Genomic DNA, 14518 nt, shown 5'->3' with positions numbered 1-14518 from the left:
AAACCAGGGCCTCCAACACAGTACAGAAGGAAGAGGCTGGCATCTCTGAACCCAGACACTCAGAGCAGGACTGACAAGGAACAGGGGAAGGTGCAGCACTGCAGTATCAAAGAGCAGAGGGGGTTGCATATTTTGAGTAGGAGCACTTCAGGTTTTGAGCTTGCTCATCTTCTATCCAGAAGACCAATACAAGTGATTGACAGCAAAGACAACTCTCCTCTTGCAAACTTCTGCCAATAACATTTCTTTATAGAACTTCAAGGTCTCATCTTTTCGTTGTTCTTCAGTTGGTACATGAAGAACATGAAGGATGGTAATTTCTCTTAAGTATTCCGTGAACAGCAAGGATGACTCTACTGCACTAAGTCCTGGATGATAATACAAGTCTCACCATACTAAAAATACTGGCAAGAATTTACTGGAAGATCACACAAAAATGAACAGGCCTTTATGACACAAGGCTTTAGTTAACAAATGCTGATGGCTTATCAAGGAAAAGAATAAGATGATCTTTTGATCCCCAAGCCTTAAAACTTGGCAGAGTTATTCCATAATAAATTTTCTTTTCAGTCTCATGTAGAAGGCACTAACAAAATGCTAAGGAACAGCAAAAGAGAAAAAAAAAAAAAGAGAAAAAATTTAGAGAAGGTAAGAAATGAGAAAAGAGGAACAATGCCAAGGGAAATACAATAACAAAATAAGATGCAAAGATGTAGCTTCTTAAGAGAGACTGTAATTTAAATAATATTAACGCTTTCCGATGGAAATAGGAACAGTAGACAATACATAATTCGGTAACTTTAAATTAAATGTAACTTTTTCCTAACCATATACTTGTTATTCTTTCATTTATTCAACCTATAGGAAATATTATATGGGAGTTTCTGAAGCACAATTCTGGAACACTATTTTGACCTTTCTTTCAATAGAACATAGTGCCCTGAAGGCTCAAAATTCAAGAGATGTAAATTTAAAAAAGTAATTCCTAAATATGAACAAAGTGTTATCTTTTTCCCAACTAACTAAAATCTGATTTATGGACATCTCCCAGCTGTTTTGTAAAATATACTTTTCTTTTTAGGACAACTAAAGTCTACTAATTTTATTGTCTATTGAAGTAATTTGGAAATACACACATTACCTGTCTCTGAAGTGAAGCAGCAGTGAAAGATTCATGCCCCTCAACAATTTTCATTAGCAAAGTTATCCACTGAGAGGTACTAAGAGTGCTGCACATCTGAGGCATGAGTGCTATGCTTCGAATGAATCCCAACGTGCACCAACTCCTATGCTGTTCTTTATAAACTAATTTATTTGGCAAGGAAGCTAAAAACAAAGAAGATATATACATGTAACAGTTGACTTTTTCACCAGCTACATAGTTCTCTATATGCTGCATGGGGCTTTTTTTGGACAAATCAGAACACCAAGCCATTTCACTGTCCTTATATGAACTATTAAGTTCAATTTTAGAGCCAGTAATTAATTTTATGAAATATGCCTTTAAAACAATTCTCATCATTACACTGTTTCCTTATGTCAAAGTAGTTAACAGCATTACATCTGAAATTACAAGAAAGCTACAAAAAGGAGTATGGCACACCCAGTCATACTGTTGTTGCCAAACACAAAAAGACTGCTAATAAATTAATTGTCTAAGTCAACAATTCATATCTCATGCATTTCTTCTGCTTTTACTGTTTATATTCTAAGAATGCACAGGATCACTTACATTTCCTTTAAAACTTAAGATTTTTAAAAGCTCTGAAAATGCATTTTCCAGCCTTTGGCTTTAAAAGCACTAAAAACTAGTAAGAAAAGATTTACAATCTTACAAGACAAGAAAGCACAAAACAAGCACACAGCTCAGATTGCAGATTGCTGCTGTATATACCTGATTTATCTATTGTTCCACTCTCCACAAGCATTCGGAGTAGCCCACACAAAGTCCGAGTAGCATCACTTTGCATGACTTCAGCATGGACACCAGCAGAGAGACACAGTGTCTGCAACAGGTTCACAGTACTTGTCAGCATCATGGAAGTAGGGTGGAGATTCCTTTCAACTTGCTCTCCTTCTGAAGGGAGACACAAAAGGCAAAGGAATACATTAATACTGAGTTACTTTATTTCACAAAGGTTCTCAAACAAACATTTTGTGAACGATTTATCATAAATAGTTTCTCTGAGATGATCTGACATGAAGAAGATGCCTTACTGCCAACTCCTAAGTAGTGCAAAATATAAACCAGGTATTTTGCACACATATTTTCAAGTTTTCTTCCTAGCAGTACCCAACTGAAAGGAATTCCAAAGTATTGCCAAGAATAGGGAAACACTCTGACTAAATGCATAATTAGACCATATAAAAAACCCACTTCAGAATGTTATTAACATATGTTAAAATGCATACCTCCAGGTATCTGTAACTGAAACTATTTCAACTGAATAATACTATTTCCTCTGACTCATGAATATGCAACAATGGAACATTATCTTGTCTACCTTCCTTTCTCACAGTATAAAGTTACATTAAGGAATATTCTGGTCAGAAGTGTACACCTACAAAATGAACCTTTGATGAAGCACTTACTTCTGTGAAAAAAATATTTTATCTTACAAGATACCAATTTTAATATTCAGCTAAAACTGTGCCTCTGCTTTTATAACATTTTTTTTACCAGAATCATCCTCAGTGTCTGAATCCTCTGTTGTGGGCTGCGTTGCAGGTGGTGGCTCAGCTAGTTTGAGATCGTATTTTCCCTCCTTTCCCATTCTGTAAGAATTTGTACTTCCAGTATCCCACTGCACTCTAATCCAGCCATCTTCTCCCAGTTCTCCAATCACACGACCCAAACCTGGTGTGGGTCCATCCTGACAGGAGAGAGAGGTTCAAGTTACTCAATCAACAACACTAATTCGTACCAAAAGCTCATAAAATAATAATGCAATTGCTCCTTTTTGCTGCTAACCTAATGATTAGGCAGTAAACGTTCAATAGGGTTTCAAAAATCAAGCATGAAGTTAGAAACCATTTCACAATTTTCAAAATAATCACCCCAGTAAGCTGCATGTTTGGGCACCCATTATTAGATCTCTTTTACTATGTCTTAGACAAGTAGAAGTTATGTCCTACATAGTTGAGAACGGATACTATTACAGCAAGTAAGTTATTAAGTTTCCTGTTAAATGGCAAATTAGCAGAGTCTCACTAATAGAGAATTTCAAACATTTCCAAAAATGAAGCTAAACAGATAATTAACATATTTTATGCTAATTCTCCAAGGCTTTTTTGTTAAATGGTCAGAATTGCACAGCACTGCTGTAAGACAGTGAAGGATTGATAAAGCTGGTTGTGAAAAACACAAACTGGGCCTCTTGCTTATCTTGCACCTGGCTCCAGCAATGCCCAACAACTGAGTGATGTCTGGAGTGACATGGAGCTCTTGGGCACCCATGTTGTTTCAGCGAGGCACAGAAGGGCACTGGGGCCCAACCAACAGCCACACTACCCTCTTCGTCGAGAAAAACAAGACTTGTTTTAAATCCACTTCCTTCAGGAGATAAGGATGCACACAAAGATCCTCTGCTGAAAGTGAGAGAGCCCCTACTGCTGCCTCAGTACATGGAGGAGGACCGAAGTGTTTATTCTACCTCTTCTGGCAACTATAAATTCTGACAGAAGGTAACCGAAACCCTCATTGAGCCCTCTCTTAACTTAGGCACCCCTCAGGATGCAGATGAAGGGAAACATGGAATGTGTAATAATGCACATATGGCCCAAGTCACCAAATCCCATCTGTAACATGATTGTTCCATCTCATTGGGATAGGCCAAAATTTATTTAGTATAAAAAAAGAGTGGATTCAGGGGCAAGAAAGGGCTGGAGGGGGAAAACTCTGCCTGCTCAAGATCTGTTAACAGACTACATCTTCTCTTCTTTTCCCAAAGAGAATCCTTTATGTGAGCTTTGCACCACCAACAGCACTGGAGCACACCTGGGAATACTGATTTACATACACACAGATATATATACATATGTGTGTGTATGTATATGTATATTATATATATATAGTGCTATTAGATGTCTTGCTATACTTTGTGTCACAACACATATTAACACTCTGTAGTTAGAGCACTTACCACCAGCAATCCTGAGCCTGCTTTTCTGGTGCTTCAACTAACCATACTACTTGTGAATTGAGATCATGCAAGTCCTCACTGAATCCATCAGATCTACAGAACTGCACTGGTCAACTGCACTGTTTCTGCTTCTGTGCTCATGCAAGTTCTCCTCCAAACTCAGACTTACAATGCTAAACTGGGCTACAATCTTCTGCCCAGCTGCAACCAGCCCCTCTGATCTCTGAGGACAAGCTGGAATGCAAGGTTTATTTTCTGTTAAATTCCCATATCCTTAATTCAACATTTTTGGAATGTAAAGTGCCCTTAAGTTTGATGGACCAGAAACTTCACAGACAATCCACTGAACAGAGACTTTACCTAATAACACACCCAAAACCTGCATGAAAGAAGTTGTACCTGATCACCCCATTTCCAGTCTACCCCTCTGACCACTCTGGTACCGATTTTCATCATGGCTGCCAGCTCTGGTCCAGAAACAGGGAGCTGAACAGGTGTAGTTTCTTTTCTTGACTCTTCTAGGACTGTGGCAGAAGCCCCATGAGAAGAGGCAATCATATCCTCTTCAATATTATCAGAACTGGGTCCTAACAAGGAAAAAACACAAAAGAGCTTTTATCCAGCTACTCATGTATGTATGTACCTTTGTCACATATAACTTACAGGAACATAAACTTTGTAATATAAAAGCAGTAATTAACAGGAAAGCTGACTAGCAGGTGATAAGTCAAATGACCTTTTAGAAAACTGAGGTGTAATGGTTTTGAATACACAGAAATTGAAATACTTAATTTTGAATGAAAAAGCAAGTGACAAGTGAGAGACATTAATAGTGATGACATAATTGGCTCAATTCTACAAACAGAATTTTTTAAAAAAACTTTTGGTGCACACTCTAGTTAAACACAAGTTACAGGAACAAATGTTTGCTATTATATAAAAAAACAAAGAGAGAAAAACCATGGCAATTTGAATCATAGTGAAACACAGCAGAGAACTTCTGTAAGAGAACAAAGAAAGCTTCAAGCTTAAATACGCAGACTGGGAACATTTTTCATATGTAGAATAAATGAAATAGAGAGTAGAGACCAAGCAGTTTTTACTACTTGGATTTTAAATTTTCCATTTTTAATTTATTTGCAACAGTTCCACCAAAACTACATATTAACTGAAATTTTAAAGAAGGATGGCCAAAGCAAGCACTTAATAAAAAAACCAAAAGATTGAATAAAGACTGCAATTAAATTAACCTCCTTCTCAATCATGCTTGCAGAGGTGGTTTTTGTATCAGGGTAAAGGTAAATAGCATTAAACGCTATCTTCAAGCAGCAAAGTGATTCTGTAATTTGGGTACATCAACAGGTAAAAAACACAGGAGATTTGTAAAGCCAATGCTTTCTTCTGAGTAAGAAAGAAGAACTGTACCTATCAGCCGCAGTGTGGTTTGTGTCAAGGCCAGCATGCCAGAATTGAGGAGCAGGCTCAAGGTATTGGCACCATGCTGCAGTGTCAACATGTTCAGCATGACCAGCAGAAAACGTGCTTGGGGAATGGTTCCAAGACTTGGTCCTGCTGGATTCTCATTAGTAATTGTTTGAAGAGGAACAGGCTGCAGACCTAGTTCAAACATAATATAAATAACAAAGTCAGCTGGCATTTGAGAACACAATGAAGCACCTTATAGATTTGTTTGATTGATGGTTTAAATTATTTTTTATTCCCTGCTTGGCTTTAAGAAGTTAAAAGCAGGAGTTCCAAGAAACTGACTAATCTGTATTATAATACTAAAACGTTACTAATGAGTAATCAGTCACCTGTTGCTGGGAAATCAGCAATGTACTCAAACATTGAAAAGTGAGTTAACACGGGGTCAAGGTGAGAAGGTTGGAACAGCACACAGAAACAAAGTCAAATTCTCAACACAAATCAAGAGAACTGATTTTAACATCCTAATTACTGGGAACTTAAAGCAATAATATTAGTGTAAAACAGTTTTCTCCACAGAAAACAGCAACGAGATTCACCTAGTTCTTTAAACTTTGCATTAGCATCTAGCAAGATGTTCCGGACATTCTGAATAGCCCACGCGTACAACTTCCCAAAAGTTACTTCCAGCAGCATTCTGTTAAACGGCGGGATCAGATCGACATCCTTCAGGCAGTCAGTAAGAGGCTCCCTTCAAAGAAAAACAACAACAACAAAAATAAGTATTGTTTTCTTATTAAAGAATTGTGGAAGCAAAAGAAACAAGAAGCTTTACCCTATGTTGGCTCCTTCTGGGATAAGCCTCTGCCATCCACAGAACATGGCATACTGCACAGATGGGAGCAAAAAATTTTTAGCTGATAATTTCAGAATAGTGTCTATTCCCTCCAGACGAACTTCTGCTCTTTCCAACTGTCAAAGGGAAAAAACAAATTGTCATACTTATGTAAATTGCTAATAACTGTCATAATTATGTAAGTGGCACATTTTCGTTCATGTCACCTGTTTTAACAAACATTTTCTCATTTTTTCCACATCCACTGGCTCTTCTTTAAGTGCAAATTCAACAATGGTGTTAAGGAGGGCAGACTGTGGATACAAGCCTTGAACATTTTGCTTCAGCCACTTGTATTTGTGGACACCTGTAACTGTACTCAAAATTGGCTGCCATTTATCCTGCAAAACAAGAAGGCAGTATGTCAAAACTTTTTAAACAACTTCAAATTACTGAAAAATAAGTTATTTCACGCAAAACAATTTCCAAATTTAAAATACGGGGGGGACTTGGGGGAAAAATGAAAACTTCTTAAAAGTCAGGAAAGAACTTAGTATTATTTTAATAATTATCCTTTTTACTGTTGCTACATAAAATTTTAAATGCCTTAACATTCAAAAAAAGAGGAAGTAACCCATCACAACATTTTATTTTGAAATGAAGCTTTATCTAAGATTATCAATATTTTAAAAATTAGAGAAGGTATATTCACGTATGCTAAATACATAGTACAACCTTATTTTCAAAAATCATTTCAGGCTTCACTGAAACAACAGGTAGCACTTAATTATACATCCCAAACACCATTAGCAGAACATTAAATGTCAAGTTATAGCAATCATGCTTTAGCTCATTCTTCTCTTTCTTGTTAATTTTATTGACAAGGCTGATTCAAAATCTAATATCCTACCTTGGGTGATTTGATTGGTATGGGCTTTTTATCTATAGGTACAGGACTGTGAGGTACCACACAAGATTCTTCTAAATCACTCTCTTCATTTCCTATTTTGGATTCTTCTACATCAGCAGATTCAGATTTTTTTGGCACTATAAAAAAAAAGGTCTTATTTTTTCATGCAGTATGGTTAGATTTTACAGCATCATGTTTTTAGGTTTGCATGATAATCTAAGCACACACAATGCTCAAGATCTGTCTGTAATAAAATGGAAATGGATTCTTGGTGAACTCTACGCCCAACTATTATCAAATTAACTCTGGTATTACCTTCAGTATGCTTTTATCTTTAAAGGCAAACTTGAAAAGCCCTTGGGTGTTTGTTCACCACATTAATTTATTTCCAGTTATATCACTGTCTGACTACACTTTAGTAAAACATGATTTCTAAAAAGATGTCACTTCCAGTGGAACATTACTAAAACCAATTCAGAGGGTCTCATATTGAAGGATCATTTTTAATACACTGGAACGTGAATAAACACACCTCAACTAAACCTGACACTTCAGTTTGCCAATTCTTGCTGTAGGATCTGACATTCAACCACTGCTTTAGAAAACTTCATGAACAAGCAGCAGAAAGCAAATGGCTTTGATGCTTTATCTAAGGAGAGTCTCGTATAGCAGCAAACCTTGAAATAAGATGGATTTCCATTGTTTCAAAGAGAATACAGCATTAATTCTGCCTTACCTCTTTTTTTCCTTTTTTCTCTAATGATTTTCTGAGCTACCCTTCGCCATCGGGGCAAGGAACTAAGAAGTTTAAATTTGGACATTATAGAGAGATCATTGCAAACTGCAGGACGCAGCTCATTGAATAAGAACCTCAAACGCTCAATGACAGGAGCACAAACTTCCTTGTAAGAGCGCCCTTGTTCCTGATGTGTCTACAAAAGACATTGAAAGATTAAATTACTGTATAATACACATTAGAATGAACAATATATAACTTTTTGATAAAACACTTCAAATGAAAATTAATCTTAACGTCAGCAGCTAAGAGGCTTACCTTAATCAGTGAGCATTTTGCTTGGTAGACAACACGACACACATCCACTACAGATTTTGGTAAGGTTTTGTGCTTTACCTGGTCAACTCCAAGGGTACCAGGATGAACAAGAGACAGTGCTACATGACCTTAATGGGAAAAGACAGTGTTTCAATATGCATTTCCAATGCCATCCGTAGCAGAGTTTAAACTGGTCAAAACAATCACACCACAAGCATACCTACCCAAATCTTCATGCTTCAGAAGACAGCACAGTAACAGACGTCCTACTTCTTCCACAGGATGCTCAGGAGGGAATGTGATTGGTGTTGTTAAGTGACACTGTTTACAGTATCTCTCTATTTGACACAAGAAGTCCTAAGAAAACACACAACAGCCTGTTTAACTTCGGTTTTAAAATACAATGAAAGGACTCAAAGTACCATAGGCAGCATTTAAATAACACCGAATCATCTCCACAATCTGAACTAACATTCCTGAGATACAATATGCAGCACGTGCAACTAACACACAGAAACTACAGCCCAATCCTACAAATACCCTACATCCTTTCCCACGAGAAACATGACTAAAGGAATAAAGCTACTACTGCTTTGATCTCTTCATGAAATAGTTAGGTCACCTAACACAATTTTCAATTGTCTTCTGATAAATCATGATTGATCATTATTCCCAAAGCTTTGATTCATATGATTGATTCAATATGATTGATTCATATTCCCAAAGACTTATTTAGTGATTTTTTCATAAAGGAGCTGAACTCAGAGGGTTAGAAAATCCGAATGTAGTACAGAAGATAGTGCTCAATGTAAATCACAGGGTTTTTCATAATCTCCACAATTCCAACCATGTGAAACCTGAACCTCAAGATGCAAAGGGATTTTAAGACAAAGGCATATGTGAATCTGACACATAAAATACATGTGCATCTTGACAAAAAAAATCCATCCTAGTTCAACTGGAGGTGAGCAGGATCTCTCAATGCTACTGAAACTTGACATGAGAAGTAATGCATTACTAATTTTTTTTAAAGAATATTCAAATTTTTTAGCTCTCCCACTCAAAAATTCTGAAGAAACAACATTGTTATGCCATTAAGTGACATATACACATTTTATCCATCAGTAGTACTCAACCACTCCTTTCACAAAAAGTAACTCTGAAATAATTTCTTCAATTGTTTTGCTCTAAGTTTTGGAGAATTTTCATCGTCACTACGACCATTCAGAAACAGTATTTGTGCACAGAACTACTGAGGCCTTACCTTCACAGTGTGATCCTGAATATTATTATCCGCAATAGCTTGGAGAAAGGGTTGTGAATGGTCACTCAAAGTTAATCGATGTGTATATAGTTTTGACTTATTTGGGGTAGTGTTACCAGGTGAACTGCAATGGTCTTCATCTTTTTCCTCATTATAACTGTAATGAATCTGACTAGTTTGCAAGCCTCCAGAAAAGATCGATGACTTCAACCATTCTAAAATAAAGAAAACATGAGTGAATCTTCTGATCAAAGATAAGTTATCAGGACTCAATTTCCTCTAGGAAAATGCATTCACAGGCTTCAACAACATTTAGCAACTTTCTCATTTGCTGAAGCTTTTTTACAGGAAAAAAAAAGGTTCTGCAACCAAGAAACAACTAAAAGGGCAGCCATCATATATTCAGATACAGGGCCTTAGCAATTTTTCTGCTATTAATACTGCATTTTACCTTCTATTCACCAAACCAAGACACTCAATAAGAAAACATCCAATACCACATGATCCACTCTTAACTGACAACAAATTGGTGAGATGGGAGACTGTGTAGCATCATTTGCTATTTTATGTTGCATACTATGAAATTCTAAATTCAACTGCTCAAAATTATCTCATCCCCATTTAAATCTTGTTAAATTATTGGGATCTTGATGCGTGTGGTAGCTAATGCTAAGAATAAAGAACTCCTACGGAAGCTATCAAGACTAGAGAAGTGCTAAATTTTCGGTTAACTTATTTGTCCTTTGTCTTTTTCTTGCATGTTTTGACAAGTATTTATCACTTAATAAAGCCCAAAAATGACATCCTGCTTACTGGCACATTCAATTTCCAGAGGAGAAAGTGGCGTGCTCATTGCCAGGTAGGAAGCGTGCAGTCCGAGGAGAAGACCCAAATTCCGTTCTGTGTCTATCAGAGGCGATGACAATGTGCTGAGATCTGGCGTTGTAATCACTTCCTGGTCAGGCTGCACAAAAGAAATAGCAACTGTAAGCTTGAACTGAGCTCCAGCAAGAAATCTGACAGCAAAGCAATGCTTGACTTTAGTAAGCATTCACCCACTAGTAACATTTTTACCTCTATATACTGGCCAACACAGAAGGCGTGCATCGATTCCCGTGTGTCCTCAAACTGCAAAGCAGCTTCCAAAGCAACAACTGGGTCCTCACCAGCAAACTGAGCTAATGAAACAATGAGGTAGTCAATACAGTATCTAAAAATCTGTTAATTCCACCTGGTTTTGAAACAAAAGTAATTTGAGTCTTTAAGTCAAATGAAAATTCTCACCAAGTATGCTACTGCCAGTTAAAGACTGGGTTTGGAAGTCCTTTATATCATACACTTTGCCATCGATCACTGTCCAAAATCCTCCATCTTTGTTGTGGTTCTCTAGATCAGCCTTACGTATAAGTGTCACCTCCTCATTATTTCTGCAACTCTGGCCAGTAAAAAATGAACCTACCCATATAAAACAGAAAAGAGAATTTATCAACAGAAAATTCAGAAAGTAACGGGGTTTTCCTGAACATTCTTTTAATAGCTGCCTAATCCAATTCTTCATATCTGTTCAAAAGCTGCTTATTTTTTATATGTTCAAAAGTGGCAATCAGTATGTTCCTGTCTACATATTGTGCAATTAAAACTGTCTGAATACTGTGTTCTAATGCACTAATCTTTAATGTCACCTAGCACTGCCCAGCTATATGGCTGTTTTGCGTGGAGGTGGAGCAGAACAATCAGTTTGCTAGTAAATCACTGCTCTAATTGCTTCTTCCTCCAAATTACTTTGGTTTTATTACTCACTTGCCTGCAAGGAATTTGCTGTATATTTAATTTCAGCTTAAATTCAGATTTTTTTAATATAAAAGAAGCCTCTCTTTTGACCACAGACCAAGCTCGTATTACAAAGTGCCCTGAGAAAATAAGAATTCTTTATTTCAAAGCTTTCATGTCACTCATCCTTTGCATTACAGACAGAATTTAGTAGCAAAACATCTAGATGTACTACTCAGGTTTTCACTGCAACTTTTCATACTCAAAATGTGAAATTATGTGAACTACTTCTTGAAAAAGCAGCATCTGGAGTCTGCTTAATGCTACCTCTATATGTAACTTCCTTAAGAATGTACTGACAGAAATAAATACTGCCTTATGACTGCCATATAATTTGGTTAATAAAACTTTGTCCTGTAGAGTAGAATTCCCTTCCTGAGAGTAGTTCATAAACAGCCACCATTTTTTTACAGCTACTTTATGAAAGCAGTCCAGATGTTGCTAAGTTCATACCCATTATTCCTGGCCATGCTAAATCCTCATTGTCATCCCTTTCCTTTCCAGGGGCTAAGTGGTTAAATCTGTCCAGATGTTCCAGCAAGCCAGCCAACAGAGGGATAGCACCAGCTTCCTGCATTAATCCAGCATTTTTACTGAGGAGTAGCACTATAGAAACCACCAGCTCAGGAAGAAGAATGCCTAAAACAACAAACAAACACAGAAGAGACTCACATTTAGTTCAAGTTCTACATTCACTGCATTGCAGAAGTAAATCACCATTAATATACTCTGCCTTTGACTAGTGTTGAGTACAAAGCTCTTGCCCTTCCTCATTGAATTTTCCCTCCTTCTCTCCTATTAACCAAAAAATTAAACTGACTCCTTCTTAGTCATTTAGAACTTTCAAGGAAGCCTTAAAATTCCATGGAAGGTGAAGAAAAGAGGACAAGAAGTAAAAACCTACCTGTTAAATCTCCATCCACAACACAAGATACTTCTGCAAAATGCCTATGACTAGTACAAGCAATACTGGTTGCCACAGGAAGTATATCACTAATGTGTGTACACAGAAGAGCAGTGTATTTCTTCAGTAAAGAACCAACACCTAAGAGGTCAGGACCTAAGGAAGAGCGCAGAAAATCATCATATAGTCATATTTAAGAAACAGACTTCAAAAGCTGACAAACTCTCCTGAAATTATGCCACTGGATATTAGAACTAATTTATAAAATCACATATTTTTTAAAATTTATAAAAAGTTTATTATCTATCCTAAGTTTATTATCCTATTACCTAACCAGAAAAAAAATCACTTACAGAAAAAAAAAATGTAAGCAAACTACTTTCAAACACTGTTGAGACAGCAACTAGGCTGATAAATGAGACAAGAAGATAAACTAAAATAAGAAACTGCTATCCTGTAAAAGCTATTACAGAAATACTTGGGGAGGGGTCAGAGATTATTTGCTTTTAATTTCAAAACCACAACTTACTGTATGTATTAGGGACCTGGCCAACACAATCTGCTGGGTAAAGTTTGCTAACAAGCAGACGCTGAAAACGGAGCAACAGGTCCAGAGAAGCAGATCTCTCCTTGCTATAAAGTTCTTGGTCCATGCAGGAAGAAATGCGACGAGCAACATCTTTGAGTTTTGCTATTGTCTGTGAAGCGATGTTCCTAAGCAGTATAAAAGGATTACTTAAGGGGAGCTCAGAGTGAAGACAGTCCACAGTCCATGGGTTAGGCTTTTGCTACAATTTTGCATAAATATGTAAGAAACCTCTGCATAGTTTCTATGCAGAACTTTCACTCCTTTGCATTGTACTGCTCAAAAAGTCAATGGTTTTTTGAATACATTCTGGTTAACAGGATTTGTGAAACACCTCAGGTTTGTGCTTTTTGTCATCACTCACTACAAAACACAATTTGACAATCTTCACTGAGAGGCTGTAGTAAAAGCCATGACACCATGCAGCTCACAAGAGTCTCAGTATTGATTAAATTACATGGTTGCCATCACAATTAAGTGAAAAAGTACAATAAATTTCTTAGTAAACTCATAATTATTTCCAGCTATACATCCTCTATGGTAAGTACTCCTTTAGCTCCTCTGGCTGATATAAAGCAGCTTTGTTTTCAGCACCCTAATTGGTCATGCACTCACAACTCTCAGTCAAGAATTTAAAATGGAAGTTTCTTCCCTGCTGACAGTTTCCTTGAGGCAGTTCTAAATAAATAGGACAAAATACTCAGTTCTAAACAAATTTCTGGTGATTCTCACACTTTGTAAGGACAGTCTTTTTAAACATTTGTCCTGTACCTGGTACAAAAACTTCCAGATATTTCTTTCAGAGAAGAAGTATCAAAGTCCATAAAACTAAGGCAATCTTTCTAAAATTGGGTAATTTAGTATAGAACATTGCTCCTTGGCAAACAGAGCAGAACTACAGATAAGCTACAAGAATGTTCAATATTTTGATTTCTGAGGAGCTAAAATGCTAGCAAGACACTTTTATTTACTAACCAAAATTAACCATTGTTTAGCTGACTAGTTTATAGAATGTCTAAATACATCTTCTGTACAAAAGTAAAAGACAAATTCAAGACAATCACCTTAGTAACTGCTGAATTAACTGAACTAGTGGTAAACTTTGTTTTCCTGCAGATTCATAGATTCCAGTGTTAATAAGGTCTTTGTCCAATGGAGTTCTGCTCCTGTGAAGTGTTGATGCATTTGCTTCTTGTTCATCAATTTCTTTTTCTTTCTGTGCTTCTTTTTTTGCTTCAATATCCTAAAAAAGTAAATCAAGTTAAAGAAAACATGAACTTCCACTATGATTATGAAACATTTCGCTAACAAGCATCCATGGTAGTAAGATCAAGTTACTTTTACCTACAGCAAAAATGAAACAACGCCTACCAAACAAAAAGAGTATTGTATGTTCTGCAACAACAATATGGGCATACTTTTTAAAAAACAACTATAATGTAAAAAGAAAGGCAAAGGAAGAGTGGTGAAAGTAAAAAAGAGCAGGGGAACTCCACAAAACCGTGATGGACACAATCCAGGAGCTGTTGCACAGTTCACAACTAAAGGCACATTTACTCTTGTATTTA

General features: G+C 36.7%; 1 protein-coding gene across 2 annotated transcripts in view; it reads right to left on the bottom strand.

The window, feature by feature from the left end:
• The window catches only part of HERC2 (HECT and RLD domain containing E3 ubiquitin protein ligase 2), a 103000-nt gene that overhangs the window by 48920 nt on the left and 39562 nt on the right, over positions 1–14518 (bottom strand). For both annotated transcript variants that reach the window (XM_041422113.1, XM_041422114.1), the window contains exons 20-39: positions 14015–14193; positions 12894–13078; positions 12365–12520; positions 11914–12099; positions 10915–11085; positions 10705–10808; positions 10444–10594; positions 9631–9845; positions 8591–8723; positions 8367–8494; positions 8049–8244; positions 7313–7449; positions 6630–6803; positions 6403–6539; positions 6167–6318; positions 5568–5759; positions 4542–4729; positions 2681–2873; positions 1895–2077; positions 1142–1326 (exon numbers count right to left, since the gene is read on the bottom strand). In XM_041422113.1, coding sequence (XP_041278047.1) covers positions 1142–1326; positions 1895–2077; positions 2681–2873; positions 4542–4729; positions 5568–5759; positions 6167–6318; positions 6403–6539; positions 6630–6803; positions 7313–7449; positions 8049–8244; positions 8367–8494; positions 8591–8723; positions 9631–9845; positions 10444–10594; positions 10705–10808; positions 10915–11085; positions 11914–12099; positions 12365–12520; positions 12894–13078; positions 14015–14193 — 3345 coding nt within the window. The remainder of the gene's footprint in view (positions 1–1141; positions 1327–1894; positions 2078–2680; positions 2874–4541; positions 4730–5567; positions 5760–6166; positions 6319–6402; positions 6540–6629; positions 6804–7312; positions 7450–8048; positions 8245–8366; positions 8495–8590; positions 8724–9630; positions 9846–10443; positions 10595–10704; positions 10809–10914; positions 11086–11913; positions 12100–12364; positions 12521–12893; positions 13079–14014; positions 14194–14518) is intronic.

This window comes from Onychostruthus taczanowskii, unplaced genomic scaffold (assembly GCF_017590055.1).
Source record: "Onychostruthus taczanowskii isolate IOZ18803 unplaced genomic scaffold, ASM1759005v1 scaffold71, whole genome shotgun sequence".
In the NCBI taxonomy this organism is placed as follows: Eukaryota; Metazoa; Chordata; class Aves; order Passeriformes; family Passeridae; genus Onychostruthus; species Onychostruthus taczanowskii.
Note: the sequence above shows the minus strand (reverse complement) of the source record. Positions and strands in the feature narration are given on the sequence as shown.